Below are 17,982 nucleotides of genomic sequence, written 5' to 3' on the forward strand. Positions count from 1 at the left end.
AACTTGAAAGCACACATACATGACACAGAAGTAAATCCACTCGAAAGCTCGGTAGATGATTGTTTAAACCATTTATTATACGCTTAATGATTAAACAATATTCGAGACGACGTTAGTTACAGAGATATTACCGTTTAGTGTTTACTTGAAATCGCGCGTCGCGCGATCGATCCCTCCTCTTTCGAGGCATTGTCCAGTCATTAACACGTGTCCCTTAGTCTATACGGGAGAAGCCGCTCTGCGCAGATTTTCACACATCGGCGAGAACTTCTCTTCATTTAACGGTGCTGGATGGTGCGTTCGTTGAGTGCCATTCGCAGTACGGGGGATTATTCCCATCGAAAATGTGCACGATATATGGTCACCGGGGACGCCTATTGCAGGATAATGAATTAATGGAGGGCAGAGGTAAATGAAACAAGTATTTAAATCCGCCGCACACCACCGACTGCCGGATACAGCCTCTTTTCCATCCTCTTCATTCGCCGACAGATAGAAATATGTACTCGTCGCGATCATTAACCACCCCTTCCCTCTCTTCGGCTTTCCCGTCGTAATTAATGCGCGATGCGATTTCGATCGGTCGCCTAGGCGATTCGAGCTAGCCGGTCGTCCGGTGAAACGGCATAAGTCATAAAAAGGAATGAACCCCTCGCAAACGAGAGCCGTAATACCATTCTGCGTCTATGTACGCGTCTACAAGTCCGCCGGAGATCGAAATGGTCTGCCGAGGATTTTGCTTTTCAGCAAAATGTCGAAAAAAAGTATCAATCACCACGAACGAACAGTGACACACTACTCGCCGATATCGCAGCACTTTTGTCCTGCGACGCGAGTCCTACACCGGATCGAAACGATCTAGCGCGGATTTTGTTCCTCGGTAAAACGTCAAAGAAAAAAGGGAAAGCAAAAAAGTAGCAATCATCAAAAACGCGCAACGGCATGATCGTGTCAGCCTGCCGCCGCCGTCGCCGTCGCCACCGCCACCACGACCGCCACCGCCACCGCCACCGCCGCCACCGCTGCCGCCGCCGCCGCCGCCGCCGCCGCTGCTGCTTCGACAGCGAATAAATCCGCGAATAAAGCGCGACATATTTTCCCGCGATATTTCACCGCTGAAATACTGGATAAAAGCGAAAGCGTGCGGGACGGATAGAAAAAGAAAAACTTGAGCAGAAATCGCGATTGGGAACATCGCGTAGAACCTCACATACGACTGATACATCTGACGAATCTCGACCATGTCAAGAGCGTTTCGTATTTCTCTGCACCGCCCACCCCCTCACCTCACCCCCTTGCGCTGGCCTCTGGTTTTTCCTCTGGTTTTTGCCGCTTCGTCCCGGTTCTCTCTCTCTCTGTTGTTGCGCTCTTTCGTTTCCCACGGGCGTTTGTTAATACGCGAAATCTTTCCGCCAGCTGTTCCTATTCCCAGCACGGCGCCCCAAGGTTAAACGCGACCATCGCGCTGCATGCGCGATGATGTGCACCGAATCCGCAGGGAAATGTTCCTTGCAACTCGCGCCACGGAACACGATCTCCCGTGAACGTCGGGTATAACTAATTTCGACGTTATAAACAAGGTCAGCGGCGCAGCGACGGAGGATAATATCGTTAGGCCGCGCTGCATCACGCCAGGATTATCGCGATTAATTATGTGCGCCGGCTACGTAGACCGAGTATACAGGATTATTCCGTGCGTGCGTGTCGCTTACATTCGGATGTAGCCTGAATGCGCCGTAGTCGATTGTGACGGTGAAAATTGAACAACCGTCGGAAATTGCGCCCTTTAATGCCTCAATTCGAGGACGAATCTGATTATTTTACCTCCCCTTCCTCTTCCCCAACCATGCGCCCTCCGCCATCAACCTCGTGTCTTCCCCTTGTGAAACATTGCAGCCCTTGTCGCTTTTTCCCGCTTCGGTGGAGTCGCATTATCTTGAAATTATATCCCATTATATTTAATTGCACTTTCGAACGCGATATTTCTGTATCAATCATGATTAAGAAGCAAGAAAAAGAGAAGAAAAAGGAATAAAAGCAGCATCCCCGATTTCGATGCCCACGTGTGTGTGTCGACAGAAACATATTTATAAAAAGACATATTTATAAAACAAAGGAATATGTATTAAAATATGTATTAAAAATGGGATTAGATATGGGAGTGAAATTCGGTGCACCGCCTCCCAGATTCGCGACAGCAAATCCAAATGTGCTCCTAAAACACGCAAGTTCGCGGCAAATTCAGTTAATTAATTCTTTCCCTTCGGCGATAGCCGAGGGCTCAAGTCCGCCGCCCGCGCCGCCCGCGCGGTGCTTCCGGGAACGGAAGCTGTGCATTAAATTCGGTGTTTCCGGCAGCCTGCAGTTTAGCGTCAGCTTTAGAGAGGGAACTTGCGAAAACACGCAATATTATAACTTTGCAACTTCGCCGGCGAGGCTACGTCGACGTTCGCGCTCCTCCTCCACCTCCTTCTCCTATTCTCCTATACTCCTCCTTCCCGCCGCCCCCTGCCCCTTAATTTTTCATCGCGCGCATCGGTGCGACGACGGTGTGACGAGAGGCGATAATCAAGATTAACAAGTTTGAAACTTCGTAATTTGTCTGTGTTAGTACAGCACGCATGGCGGCGGCGGCGGCGGATTATCGACAGCGCTTGCACTTTCAATCGGCGGCGTGCGTGCAAGGTTAGAGTATCGGGTCGCGCAAGGTCGCATGCAGACATTACGGAAAGTTGTGCCGGCGAAGTGACGGCGCAGCGACCCGTCGAAATGCCGCCGTTAATCGCGGCACTCGTCACAGACCGATTATCGTTTCATTATCGGGAAAGCGCGCGCAACGCACCCTCGCGTGTAACGTCGATCACCCTTCGGGTTCGGGCTCGTCGACTCGACGATCGCAGGCACTCCCCCGTGGACACCCGAGTAAGGAGAGTTCTCCTTGGCCGGCTACGTCGAGGAGAGCCGTGCGACACGACACGAGGTGAACACCGTACGGACAGTCTCTCGATTAATCGCGGCCGCAAAGTGAACGATTACTCCGCGGTTGCTCCGCGGGCTTCTTATCGCCGTTGATCACGTGGAACGTTCGTCGTTCAACCCGCTCGCACCCGTTCGATCTTCGAATCGCGTCGGGAAGAGTCAGTGGGAAGTCCTCCTGCGAATACATTCAATTTCGAGTAATTTGATGGAAGCCCTCGAAACAAGATGTGTTCGCGCGTATCGAACGAGGATTTTCAGGGAAACTATCTCGATTAAAATCCCGAATAAAATTGCCGAATTCGTTTCTTTTCTCCTTTTTGCCGAATTTGAGCCGTTTCGCGCATGAACGGAAGTAGCCCGTCTCTGGCCGAACGCAAGCCTCATTATATTGATTCCCTTCGCATCGATGCCTCGCACTTACCGATGCGAGCGGCTCGATCGCCGAGATCGCTTATACTAACTCTCAGCGAGTGTTTGATTACAAAAGAACCTTGGCACGATAACTCCGCGGGCGCGATCAACGTCCGTCTGTGCGCGCGCGCGCACGAGGCCGCCGTTCTGCGCTCGAGAGTTTAGTGAAGAGCTCAGCTTCGGTTTATTTAGTCTGGATATTATTTTCACTCGTGTCCGCCATCACCCACCACCGTCCGCAGAGTCCTCTCGAGTCGAAAGCCCTCTCGGCTGGAGGGCTGAACATTTCGCATGAGACTTTCGTTGGAACGACCGCGTGTCGCAGCCGCGCGCCGATCAAGTATCTTAGGCCTCGGCGAGAGAAGAGACGTCACTCCCGTAGTTTCCCAAAGTCACCCACAGTCCTTCCACCACCTCCCCGTATATTTGTCTTCCACAGCGCACTCGAGTCAAGGACAAAGCGCCCTGTGTTATTAGCGGCGAGCAGCGCATCGCCGGCGAATGCATCATCTTCGCTTGGTCGCTTTGATGCGCCGTCCAGGCGATTGCTGATGCCCACGGCCACGAGTGTCCGCGGACACAGTTCCGATCTCCGCGCTATCAATCACTTACTTTCAGCCGGGTTGTTGCTTTCATCTCGGGACTCGCGCTCCCGTCACGTCGTCGTCGAGCATCCTCGTGTGTCGGGCGCGCGCGCGATTTCCGTTCTCTTCTCCTTCCGGCCCACCGGCCGAAATTCGACACACTTGATCGTTCAGCCACGCATGCGGTGCACGCGACGAGCCGCTTTGTCCGCCAAAGTACCGGCGCGGCGCGCAAATGCCATCTCGCACAGCGCTCATCGGTCTCTGAGGAGTTCTCTCTACCCGGACGTATAGCACCGCGCACATTCACCAACACAGAAACCTCGGGCCCGTGGAAGATCGCGCGCGCGCGCGCGCGCGCGGTCGGCGAACGCCGCTGCTAGCGTCGTATTAGCCGGTTAGATTGATGAGTCTGTCTTCATCCGCGCGTCAGCGTCCAATTTTTCCCGCTCGGCACGCTAGTCACACGCACTCGATCGATCGTCGAACACGATCTCTCGCGGGCGGGAGTCGATCCACCGCCGCCGAAGACACACACTCCTGGCGCCGCGAAGCCTGTGCGCATCACGGCCTAATATCCCTCGTTCCAGCATGTGACACGGAATGTAACACGATCGATCGCCGGAAGAATAGACGATAATACGCGACCCATCTCCAAGTTACACGGCGGCGTTTTATTCTACAGCGGCGCTGAGCTTCCTCGGCCCGGCGCTCGCTCGCTCTGCGAACGGATGCGAACAGGTGAGCCGTTACACTCGCCGCCTATGTCGTCCTCCGTCAGGAAGAACGACGACGTCGCCTGATTACTGGGGATTTCAATGGATGCGCCGATCCATTCGTCAGCAACCTCGTGGACTTCGGCGCGCGATGACATTATCGCGCTCTTCGTATTAGCGCGCTACGTTGTTACACGTATCTGCCGGTCGCGACTGTAATTAAACGCCGAATCGATCAGGTGGTCGTTCAACGGCGCAAATAACCACAAGTGACCTTTCGATACTATTTTGCTGGGCACTGCGAACGCGCTCGACCGCTCTGGATAAGCAACGATCAATCACTGCCGATCCCGCAGCTCCCACAAAGAGACAGAAAGAGAAACAGAGAGAGAGAGAGAGAGAGAGAGAAAGAGAGAGAGAGAGAGAGAGAGTATAGTGGAATAAAGAGAGTTCTCCCGCACAGTCCTCGGTCTCGTTAACGACGATGGATCTTCGCGACTGGAAGCAGCGTGCTGCTATGGCCGCCGGAGAGTCTGCTGCAAAGCTCTCCTGGCGGTGAAATTCGCGCGCGATTTCCGCGGGCACGTTTAATGACAATAATTACACAATTCCGCTAACACCCTCGGATTAAGTCCGTGTCCCTTACACACACGCACGTCACAAGCTCCAGTTCGTCTGCAGCGCCAGCTTGAGCGTGACGAACATGGTGAGCAAGGCGGTGCAGGCCATCATCGACGGTGAGGTCGCCATGCTGTGCTGCATGGCGGCCGGATTGTCGCCCTTGAACACGTGCACCAAGACGCGCGCCGGCTGGGCGTTGGTGGCCTTGCAGGTGTAGTTGCCCGAGTGCCGGTCCGATGCCTTTGGCACCTCCAACCAGCTCTCCCTGCCGGCGAGGTCGGTGCTCACGTTGACGCCTTGCTCCACGTCGAAGTTGATCATGCGTAAGTTGTGGTACCAGAAGAGGTACGTCGGCGCCTCGGTCGACTTCTTCACGAGGCAGTGCAGTTGCAACGTGCTGCCGGGCCTCACGAATTTCTCCGCCGGGCCGGCTATCTCCGCTCTAGCTTCTGCAAATGGCCGAACGTGACACGTGAGACGTGAGCCGCTTATACTCCGGGACGTCGTATTGTTTACTACGGGCGTGAGAGCCCGTCGGGGTCGGGAAAAGGGGATAGCTCGCCACGGGAGTGACAGGATCTCGGGCACGTCCCGCCAGGGTTTCTCAAACCGGGCGGGTCTCCCGCTTCCCCGAATGAGAAAGAAGGACAGAGAGGGTGAGAGAGAGAGAGAGAGAGAGAGAGAGAGAGAGAGAGAGAGAGAGAGAGAGAGAGAGACGCTGAAGAAAGGAGAAACACACACACACACACACACACAGAGAGAGAGAGAGAGAGAGAGAGAGAGAGAGAGAGAGGCTGAAATTGGCACGGCGGCCGATTATCTTGAACAGATGCCCACGATTACGTTCGGGCATCTGAATGAAGCCCGTTCAAATTGTCGTCGCGAGACGGCAAGCCGGGTATAGGAGGCGGTGCGCGTCTCCAGCGAAGCTTGACGGTGCGACGATTCGCAGGAGAAATTTGAATTGATTCTTTCCGCGCGTTTTATTCCTCGTTCTAATACCTCTCTCTCTCTCTCTCTCTCTCTCTCTCTCTCTCTCTCTCTCTCTCTCTCTCTCTCTCTCTCTCTCTCTCTCTCCGCTTCAATCTCCAGCTCTTTCCCTGGCCGAGCGGCCGAGCGGCCGAGTACACAAACGTGGCCGCAATTCGGCAGGTGCGACACGATATCCTGTAATCTGTTAATAACTGTAATTCAGTGTTTCTCCGCCGGGGGAACTGCGGAACGATATTTGGCCTATCAGATTTGGCTAATAGGCAATCAATGTAATACGAAATTAATACAACGGTGTGATTTATCGGGAACGATGATGTAACCTTTTATCCAATAATATCAATATTATAATTAATATGTATAATGCGCGCACGCGCGCGTGAACACGTGCGTGCGTGTCTCCGTGAGCGCGCGTGTTTGTGAGTGATATTCGCATGAAAGCAGACCGATTGCATAATTAACTTTTCATCTGGAGCAGCAAATCTGCATGTTACTATTTCCATTAGCAAACTGCCAATTTCGGCTTCCCCGATACGCTTTGATATAAAGGACATCGAGAGGAGTCGAGATATACTATCGATCATACCTTCGATATGCAATATTTCGCTCCGCCAGGCGATAGGTGTATTAATCACTTATTCCAACGATAAACCTTCAACCGTCGAGTACGTACATACGCCGAGAGAATGGATATGCTGTATTTGTTCTGGCGTGTCTAGGAAATGTTCAAAGAATTTGAGACCTTGCGAAAAGGGCAGGAAACTCCACCGGCGTCCTTCCTTCGTCGACTCGGCCCGATTCGTTTTCTACCGCAATTAATTATTCGACAAGAAATTAATCTCCCGCGCTAATTAATTCCTCGAACAATCCGCCGCCCCGCCCCCCCCCCCCCTCACACGTACGCGTGCGCATACGTGCATTGAGTAAACTGTCTATTAATTTAGTATTCAATTAGACCGTGTCCTCTGCAGAACAGTACGGTTATAATCACATCACATGCAACTAATATTATTATTCATAGAAATTCTAATTCATTAGCGACTTAACATCGAACGGTAATCACATTAACCACGCTATTTCCGTTTGCGCCCCGGTAAAAAGGGTACTTCCACCCGATTACGCAATTAGGCGAATAAATAATTATCCGCTCACACGTACGGATTGCTCTGTTAACTGCATTTACATTATCAGCTGCTGTTCGTGTGATGTAATAATCCGATATTTCTTATAAACAGATTAACGTTACCCGAAGCAGTCGTTAATTTGGTGAACGATACAGATACATAATTCGATATATTCAATATTCATTTACCTGGTTGCTCTAGTCATAGAAATTTGATGTATTTTATTATCATGCAAAATTTCGTTTATGGTTTAATCAAATTCGATCGAGATACTTGAAAGGAAACGATACAAATAAAAATTGAGTCATGTATCGGTGATATTTGATACTATCCATCATGGAACATTGTCGTGTAGTTATCGCGCACGCATACAATTTTGTGTCAAATTTTGGAAATATCCGACCGCACACGAATCCGGCCCACGGAATAATTCCGGAGGAAAGTAGATACATTTAATTAAAACAATTCTACTCTATAACGCTTAATTAAATGGACGGTTTAATTAATCAATCAAGAGTGAAGGGATAACATTCTCCTGATACCTCTCTGTGTTTACGGTCATTGTAACGGGGCGGGTTCTCGCAGAATTGATATCGGTTTTATCGCAAATGGAAACCATTTCTGCTCTTTCCTCTGAAACGTCATATGCATTGATTTTGTGATTTGTAAGTCGATAGCGCTGAGCAGTGTGACATAAAACTCTCAAAACATTTCAAACGGCCTGAAATATTGGATTGATAAATTTACGATTTTTGAGTGTAGTATTCCAAAGTGATTACGAATAGGTGATACGAGTTTAATACTTTGACAGCTGTACGTTACGAGGGAGGGGAAAAAAGTTTACGCCCGCCGCTGTTCGTTACATCTACGTGAGGTGCACACGGTGCTACGCAACTACCGATTGACTACTGATGTATCGGTGGTATTTATTATTTTATATTCAAATGTGTCACCGTCTATAAATTCCTCGGCGAAAACTATTACACTGATTGCACCGTACGATTCATCATCTCATATCTCCCTCCTTGCCTCTGTTCTGTTCTCCCATCCTCTTTACACACATACACACGCACGCACACATTCTCTCTCTCTCTCTCTCTCTCTCTCTCTCTCTCTCGCTTCCACCCATTCGCGGTGTTACTTATGAAAACAAGAGCAAGCTGCCTTTTGGTGCCCAATAACACACAACGACGACGCACCGTAATCCGACCGCAAAGTCATTTATTACACGCGGGTACATCTCGGAAGCTGGAGAGCTTCAGGATGCGGTGGAATTTGGGAGCGAGGGTGGGTGTACAGTAGTTATTGCACCGTACCGCGCGCGATCCCGACTTTGAGAAATACTGTCGGGATGACTCACGTTTCGCGGTGTATCTCGCGAGAGAGCGTAGCCCGCGCAACGGCGGCGGCCTCCGCGCGCGCATTTTAAGTCCGTTCACGCTCTGGCGCGTTTCACCCTTTCACTCGAGCGCGGCCTGACACGCGGCCACGCTCGCGCAGCGCACCCCGGCCAGCAGAGGGAGGCATTATAGGATCAGGTGTGAGAGAACACTGTAAACACGCCGCCGACACCCATATACCCCAGGCCAGATATACGCTGTTACCGCTAGCTGACTACTGTCACGGCCGAGCGGCCGCGAACGATAGTCGAGATGTGATTCGAAACGTTGCGTGCGGTCTGAGGGCTTTCCCGCGAAGTGAATGGGCGTTGGTTCTCCTGCGGGAAATGCAGTTTCGGATCGCCGGAGCGTGCGCCCTTGTTCGCCGCTTGCCTGAACAATTTTTTTTGACAGCCTTCGCTGAAATATTTACGCGGGCCACCCCCGTAGCCCGCCTACCGTACGCCGGCGCGACAAAGAATTTCGTTATCGCGCTTCAAAAGCGCGCGACATTTTTCGATCATGCTTCCTTGCCTCCCAATCTTCGTGATGAATTTTCACCTACCTACGTTTTTAACATCGCCTGCACGCCCTGACACATTTGGGACAACGAAGTATTCTAACCCGATGCCTGCCTTACCGTCGTTTATCGGCGACAACGTCGGCCCAACACGGAACGTTAATCCCTCGCCAGTACGCAAAAGTACGTAATAAAACCGGCATAAATATCGCCCGACGTGGCACAGGCGACGGCTGAGGGGGGAGAGGCTCGGAGAAGTAGCATCGTCCCACTGAGGATTAATAATTCAAAGTCTCCGCGAACACGTGGAAAGAACGCGTCGCGTTTAATAACGGCGAGCCGTCCGCGCGATGCGTTCAAGTATCGCCCGCGACTTGGCGCGGGCGCGCACGAGCGTGTATGCCCGCGTAATTAAATGGGGGGGGAAACTGAGAACCCATGTAAATTAGAAATTCGAGATGTTACATGGAGCGGAGGGGGAGGGGGGGGGGGAGAGAATTGGACAGCTTACAAAGTGCCCGCGGAACATAATATCGCGCGCGCGCACGCGCGCCCATTACCGTAGCTTAAGGACGATGTGCCGCTATCGAGTGATCAAGATCGGGATGGGCCCGCCGAGAGAGAGAGAGAGGAAGAGAGAGAGAGAGAGAGAGAGAGAGAGAGCGGTCCGCTTGTGATCTTCCGAGGGCGAAATATACGGCCGGAGTTGGAGCAAATGGACGAGAGAGTGCGAGCGGGCGCGTCCCGCTGCGCGCCGATTGTATTTTAATGGGAGCTCATTAAGGCCGAGTTTAAAACTATCTTCATTTCAAAGACAATATCACTGTCATATTGATTCGAAAGTTATACCGGATTCCTTCCGGCTCGCCGCCTTCATTAAATTCACCTCCCTCCCAAGTTCTCCTTCTTAGTGCCTCAATCGGGTCTCCTCCTATTCCACCGCCGATATATATATAGGCACGTTTCGACAGATTTATTTCAATTTTCTTCGCGGGACTGTTCGATTTGCCTCCCCCCTCCCCCCTCCCCGCAACCCTCCAGCCCGACCGCCGTGGATCGCAATTGCGATCGCGAGAATATGTTGCCCACTCGCGACGTTAATAACGCAACTGTTTCCTCGTCGTGAGCGTGATTGCGATCCGACCGTGGGCGCCGCCGAACTTAATGAACCGGGTAACGAAAGTAAATAGAACTTACTCGTCAACATCGCGGAGAGGAATTGCTTCGGAAACTAACTGAAGAGAAATCGAGTCTGTCATTCGGATAGGACGGGATCGCGCTCGAATTTCTTCTCAAGTCAAACAAATGAGAGCGACGCTCTCGCAAAGAGGCAGGCACATCCTCGAATCCCGAATTCCAGCGGCGGAGCCGCACGCCGCACAGCGCGCCGCGTGCGACAGCTCTCTCAGTGACAGCAGCTGCTTCATTAGACATTCGTGGGGTAGGTAGGTCTCGCGCGATTGAAGGGTCAACAACGTGAAAACGCTCTGAATCTCAGCGGGCCAGGTCAGGCGGGGGGCCGGGGGAGCATCGAAAAAAACAGAAATATTAAAAGCACGCAGGAAGAGACCTCGGGAGGTTACGCGTAGCGCGGCGCCAGGATGCCTGGCGCGCGAAGACCTGGGCAGACATCTCGAGAAAATTACCGGCGCTGCATACATAAAACATGTACTGTCAGAAATCAGAGAGTACATACGTTACAAACAACTCGACATAAATTAACTCCGCTGTACTAACGGGGAAACGCGCAATCAGAGCGCGAGCGATTCGTCGTGTATGGGAGGCAAGTCGGACAGCGGAGATGTTACGCGCGCGCGCGCGCGCGCAAAAAGCGTCGCGTACAAGTATGGAGTATGGAGATTCGCGGGAGTTTAGCAGAGTTTTGCATAAATTACGTGGCGTTGTGTCTTTCGAGTTTGCGCGCCGCCGGCGCTGACGGTGGCCCTGCCGACAGTTATCAATTAATAATCCCGGGGTTTGCTTTCGAGAGCGCTTTTGAGATGGTGAGCGAGCTGCCTCTCTCAAAGAGGAAGGTATTCGACGAGTATTCGCGCGACTAGAATCGCGCGCGTACGAAATCAATGCTGCGGTGCTCCGCTTATCCAGCCGCGATCGTGATGCTCTCTCTCCGCTGGAGCTTCGAGAGAGCTCCGACATCATCCGGAGACGGGTGCGCCCGCACGGAGAGAGAAGAGTGCGCGGTCTCGAGCGGACCCGCACACAATGGGGGTCCCGCGGATCGAAAGACGAACGCGGTGTCGGACGGTGGAGGGGGGGATCTAGACAAGCACGAGGGCTCCGAGAGATCTCGCAGAGGCGAAGGACGGGTTTAGCCACCGTGCGCGGCTGTGTACACGAAGAATAAGCGAGTGCGGGGCGTGAATCCGAGTCTCTCGTCGGAACGAAGACTGGAGATTCACGAGAGTGTCAAATGCCCCCGGGGCTGCGGGTAAGCATCACCTGACACTTAAGAGTATCGGACGCGAAGGCGAGCGTGTTCTCTCCGAAGACAAAAATGCCCGAGGCGAGGCACGCCGCCGCAACTCCGTAGACAGAATCCGCCCCGCAGCCGAAGCGCGACTCAGCGGGCAACGCGCGCACGACACAAGTCGACTGAGCTGAACGGCCGCCGTTGAGCGGTTTCCTCTCAAAAATACTCGAGATCGTGGCCGTTAAGCTCGGCCTCAGCCCAGCAGAGTACATATAGAACGATGGTCCGGGCGTGGTGAAGTCTAAAAATACGGCTGCTGCGAGCAAATTCCCGCAAACCGCCGTCGACTGAGGGAGACGCACGCTTGAGAAAAAGAAGCGACTCCTTCGGCAAAAGTGCCACAATCGGCGTTGGATCGTACGAAGAGCCGGAGAATACTCCGGCGACACTCGCGGGAACGCGACGCTTCGGGGGGTTTGCCACCCTCCTCCCCTCCCGTCGATCGCTTGCCGCACAGCAGCCGCGCGACCGCTCGTTAACAACGCCGAATGGATACAATGCAGGTTCGTTGAGACTGATAAGCCCGAGAGTAGCGGTCGTTGGATCTTCCGCGAGCAATTTTCCACGAGCGCATTTGGCGCGAATTGTCGAGTCGTCTCGTCTCTTCGGAGCGCCTATATTCCGCTTTACGGCGCCGACTTTCAGCGCTTACTCGACGCCGCGGCGGTAGCGATATAAAATCAATCCGTTCAGTATGGAACCTGATCCGCCGCATTCGATATCTCAAATTGTTTTCACCCTCCTTCGCTCGAGGTGCTAAGAAGCGCCGGCGGGGCCGGCGCTGATGTGCTCGGGGGTGGAAATTTATCCGATGTATTCCAGGTCTGGCGGTACATAAATATGAAAGAAGCGGTAGAAGAAAAGGGCCCACTTATGTAAACGTAATTCGGCAAAGAACAGGGGCCGAGACGAGCTCGGAGAGTCGGCTCGGAGGTGGACGAGAGAAAGCTCGAGAAGGAAAATAACATATACATGAAGTACGTTTACGGTGTCTGCTCCGGATAATTCCCCGGGATATATTCCGCGGATCTCGACAGAGAGTGCCTTCGATGAAATATTCTCGAAGAGTAATATTGACTTATATACGCTGACGACAGTCTGTTTGTGCGAACGTCGCAGCTCGAACGCAGGAATTTCACAAATCGCATACTAACGCGCACGATGGAGAGAGCGCCGAGACGCTCAAAGCCAGGTGAAAGGGTTGAAGCGCGTCGGGGTGTGCTGCACGGACACGGACATAAATATCGAAAAGCGCCTAAGGAAAAGGGCGGTGTAAGACCGCGTATACGTAATACCGCGCTCTCTCGCGCGCGACATCGAAAAAAGGCCAACGAAATCCCGAGGAAATTAGATAGCCTCGCGCATAAGAGATGCGCGCCGGAAAAAGCCGAATCTAAATGCAAATATGCGGGTGCCGCGCGCGCGCGCGTGCAGCGCGAGGGAGAAAGAAAGAGAGGGAGTGCGTGAGTGAGTGAGAGGAAGGAGAAAGCGGCCGTCGACGAGAGCGTATTTCATGAAATTCCCGCGACAACGGAAAAGTATTTTCACGCTATCGATCCCGCCTGTGCCGCTTAATAAAATCTAAATAAAAATACCTGCTGTCTCTCTCTCTCTCTCTCTCTCTCTTCCTCCCCCTTTCCTTCTCCCAGGTGACGACTCAAGAACGGGAGCGCCGGAGTTTCCGCCAACTTGCACTTAAATCGTGGCTCCGGACCGAGGACGGGATAGAGAAGTTATGTGAGGAATGTCTTTTGGAAAATGTGCAGAAATGCGCAAATTGTCGAGGTAGCCAGATAGGCGGATATAAGCAACTGAAGAGAAAAGACCAGAGAGAGAGAGAGAGAGAGAGAGAGAGAGAAGGGGAAGGAGAGGAAAGGAATTGTTATATTCATAGATGTACTCTTATCAATGGGAAGTAAAGTTCTCCGACTACGAGTGGAGATACTCTTCGCGGTTCCGCTCTTCCGCAGAAAGCCAAGATATACAATACATATAGCGCAACCACATACGAGGGAGCATTGTGCGTTATGTTTACACGCCCGTGCACGCATTGTGTCCCGTACTGCTCGACCTCCAAGCAGTACATATTTACTTTGCGCAATGTGTGAGTTAAATATGTAAGTAAGAAGGTGGTGATAGGAAAGTTGTATACGGAGGAATGCTGGTAATCAATACGCCGAGACATTGTTCGGGTTTTGCTGGAAAAGAGTAAGAGAAAGAGAAACAAAGGGAGGAAGAGACAAAGAGAGAGAGAGAGAGAGAGAGAGAGAGAGAGAGAGAGAGAGAGAGAGAGAGAGAGAGAGAGAGAGAGAGAGAGAGAGAGAGAGAGAGAGAGAGAAATAATTTCTCATTATTCAGTCAGTCCGTCTATTCATAAACATACACGGAAGCAAAAATATAAAAAAATCACCGAATGAAAATGCCGGCGCTGTTAATTACGAGGTGAATATTTTCGCTGCGAGGCGTCTCCTCGAGCGTAAAGCGTAACCTTTTGCTTCAAACGCGCACCATTCGTTATCATCCGCGGGATCCTTCGCCTTCGGAGCAAAGAGAGAGAGAGAAAGAGAGAGAGAGAAAGAGAGAGAGAGAGAGAGAGAGAGAGAGAGAGAGAGAGACAGAGATATGATGACGAAGGAACGCGAACTCGGAGCCTCGCGAGTGATGAGAGAACGCGGCTGAGTGTATATAATTGATAATTAACTCCGTGATTAAATTTTACTCTTACCGACAACCTCGAGTTTCAGAAATATACTCGTGGGCGGATGAGTAGACACTTGGCACTCGTATGAGCCGGCGTCCCTCGGTTGAACGTATTTTATTTGAAGAGTCCAGTCCTCGCTGTGGTGGAAATGAATCGCCTGAAACCGCTCGTCATTGGCGTACGTCGTCAGTCCTACGGTCAGTAACTCCTGCACGTTCTTCCGTTTGATCCATGACACCTGCGAACCGGCAAAAAGGCAAAAAAGAATTCATTAGTGAAGCCGTAGCGATTTATCACTCACGCTGCCGCAGAACGAATGTGTCTTCGATGACGTATTTCGCGTTTAAATAACTCGGGCGGAATAATTCCCACGCGTCTAACGAAAAATCGAATTCTCGTGAAATCGTGTGCAACAATTTCCATCCCCGCGTAATTTCCGCGTTCATTTACGAGTTTTGATGCCTATCGCTAAAATTTAATACGATGAAAATGAAAAGCGCGCGTATGCCCGCACGGGAAAAATGAAATATGTATATCGCAGAGAGAGAACGTTCTCTCTCTCTCTCTCTCTCTCTCTCTCTCTCTCTCTCTCTCTCTCTCTCTCTCTCTCTCTCTCTCTCTCACCATATTTATTAGCTTTTCGTATTACTTTTCGTTATCTATGCCGTCGAAAATTTCAGACTGTGCGTTTTCAACCTGACTTGCAGATTTTGGTGAGAAAAACGAAAAAAAAAAGAAAAGAAACACATAAAAACAAAAAGCGGAAAAGGAAAAAGATGAAAAAAGGAGAAAAAATTCGATACGGTTTTCGTACATAACACGATAATTGGAATATAGATTGGCGACACAGCTGTCACTGTTAGTCATAACAGTCGGTGACTACAGTCCGCGTATAATGAACAGTAATCACTGCCCGTTCATAACGGTTAGTAACTACTGCTCGACATGGCGATCCGCAACTACTGATACGTCCGTGGAATGCAAACACTAACTACTGCGCATAACTATTGCTGGCTTTGCAGACCAGAATACCCGTTATACATTAATGGCCCATGCCTTAACTTTCTATGTGCACCTATCGTCCTGAAAATTTTCAAAACACAAACAAAATCCCGGAAAATAGAGCAGAGACATCTCGCTTGCTCGGAGCATCTCAGAGAATGCGGCGGAATGTAACCATCTGGCAAAAAGTGGATTAATAGCGAGCGATAAACAAAGCGCGAGATTGCTTTAATTTTTATCTTTTATTCCGTGCCAAGCAATGCTTTAACACTCGCGAATTTAATGCTTTAACGTTATAACAGCTATCACGGAGACGTGCATGTAATTCAGAGAAAAAGGGAGAGAGAGAGAAACAGAGAGAGAGAGAGAGAGAGAGAGAGAGAGAGAGAGAGAGAGAGAGAGAGAGAGAGAGAGAGAGAGAGAGAGAGAGAGAGAGAGGAAGGGAAAGAGGGAAGGAATTTTGCTTTCTCCTGTGCGAGCGAGTGTAAATCTTGCGAGTTTACAAACAGAGAATTTTTTTCCCGTTCACGAAAATTTTAGTCATGTCGAGGTAAAAAAATACGTCTGTGAAAACATGCTTCCCGGTTTTCGCTCGGTTTTCAAACATTTCGACTTTACACGAAGCTACTGTTTAGCGAGATTTTTTTACGAAATAACGTATTTGTTATTTAACGGTAACTTCTCGCGACGTGGGGATTTAATACCACCGCAAATACAATGGTTTTCACAAAGCAATCGCGGCTATCTCGCGTTTTCCCGCAAATACAATTTCATTTCTTCGTAAAAAGAATCACCGTGTCCGTTGGTACATTTTGCATCGGCGCATATATGTTTCACAATTTTCAAATCCGTCGCTCTCCCCCCGCCCCCTCCTCCTCCCCCCCCCCACGGCGTGACATCCGCCCGCGGAATTTTACATTTCGGAACCTTACCGCGTCGCGAGATCTGCGTGTATCTGCATGCACGATCCGATGAACGCGCTCGTCTTGCCGCGTGAAATCGACTTCGAAGCTTAAGACACCGATGTGCCTATTAACCTGCGCCTTTGTCGACTGATTACGGGCGCCTCGCCGCGGGCGAGGCGGGACGCGCACTAGGCGAATTAGGCGTTATAAAGTTTGCGACGTCAATAAACCACTCAACGTCGACAACTATTACTCCGTACCGGATGCTCATAACGGACAGTAACTAATGAAAACTTGCAACGGCCAGTAACTGCGGTATACACACGTATATACATGTATACAAACACGCGCACATGCACACATACACACACACACACACACACACCTACGTACATACACACGACGGTCAGTAACTAAGGCACATCAATAATGGCCGGTAACTATCGTACGTACTCCCGCTCGACTCTCGGACCACCTGAAAGCCACCAAGAAGCGCCGTCAGCCAGAATAATCCGACGACTGTGCCGCGAGATGATTGTAGGGCTCGTGACCGGAATTGATCGCAAACTCCAAAGACGCCAGATCTCCCTCAATAACTATATATATATATATATGTGTGTGTGTGTGTGTGTATTTTTTACACCCTTTGTCACGTCACAGCCTCTTACAACAAATAAAAGTATATATCTGCGGCGGAGATGAAGAGCATCGTGATACATAAAACATTTCTTACTTCGAGAAATGAAGAAGTATGTGCAGCGAGAATTACGCGAGTTAGCGCGTCGTCGCGCCGGCTCACACCTGTGCTTTACTTTGTCGAACACGCACGTCGCGACGCGCGCTACCGTGCGATGCTTAAATTTCGAGCTTAAATGCCACGGGCGAAAGAGCAAAAATTAAAATTCCGCGACTGTGAATCCTCTCGAATGTTATTACACTCGCGTTGGCACGGTAACGCCGTTTCGCGTCTACTCGCGCCGCGCATAAACCGGGCAATATTTGCTCGCGAGAGGGGTATACCGTGGAGAAACATTCCGCGCGGAGTCGATCGGAAGACATATCTCCGTGAGAAAATATTCCACGTTGATACGACTTGGCCGGCATCCATTTTCGCGTTCCTCCGGAACGGAAGTGCGCAGTCTGTAAAACCGGACGAACCCGGGTCCGTCGCCCGGGTGCGCTGGACGGGACGTTGCAGTAGTGAACTTTATTGCGCGCGCGCGTTTTAAAGCGCCGGACTAAAGACATTTAAAGCGAACTCTCGCCCGACAGCGACTCCGCATACATGAACTGCGATCCGCACCGAGACGCCGGTCGAGTGCGCTTGATGTCAATAAAAAATCATTCCGTAACAACCCGGAGCAGCGTCCCGGCGACAGATTTCCGCAATTTGCCGGCCCGAAGAAAGAGAAGATGCGGGATTTTTCTCGCGGGCGAGCCAAAACGCCTCTGTATATATTTAACACGCAGGCGGCATCTGCAGATATAGAGTGTTCTTTAAACAGACGGAGAAAGCGCTTGCGCGTTATACCCGCACGCGTGCATACACTGGAGGAGGT

The 17,982-nt window shown here is 51.1% G+C and overlaps 1 protein-coding gene across 5 annotated transcripts in view; it reads right to left on the reverse strand.

The window, feature by feature from the left end:
* Positions 1 to 2,611: 2,611 nt before the first annotated feature.
* The window catches only part of LOC105188875 (fibroblast growth factor receptor 3), a 92,501-nt gene continuing 77,130 nt past the window's right edge, over positions 2,612 to 17,982 (reverse strand). For all 5 annotated transcript variants that reach the window (XM_025307947.1, XM_025307946.1, XM_025307945.1 and 2 more), the window contains 2 exons: positions 14,541 to 14,754; positions 2,612 to 5,760 (listed from right to left, as the gene is read on the reverse strand). In XM_025307947.1, coding sequence (XP_025163732.1) covers positions 5,348 to 5,760; positions 14,541 to 14,754 — 627 coding nt within the window. In that variant the 3' untranslated portion in view covers positions 2,612 to 5,347. The remainder of the gene's footprint in view (positions 5,761 to 14,540; positions 14,755 to 17,982) is intronic.

This window comes from Harpegnathos saltator, unplaced genomic scaffold (genome assembly GCF_003227715.2).
Source record: "Harpegnathos saltator strain DR-91 unplaced genomic scaffold, Hsal_v8.6 scaffold132, whole genome shotgun sequence".
In the NCBI taxonomy this organism is placed as follows: domain Eukaryota; kingdom Metazoa; phylum Arthropoda; class Insecta; order Hymenoptera; family Formicidae; genus Harpegnathos; species Harpegnathos saltator.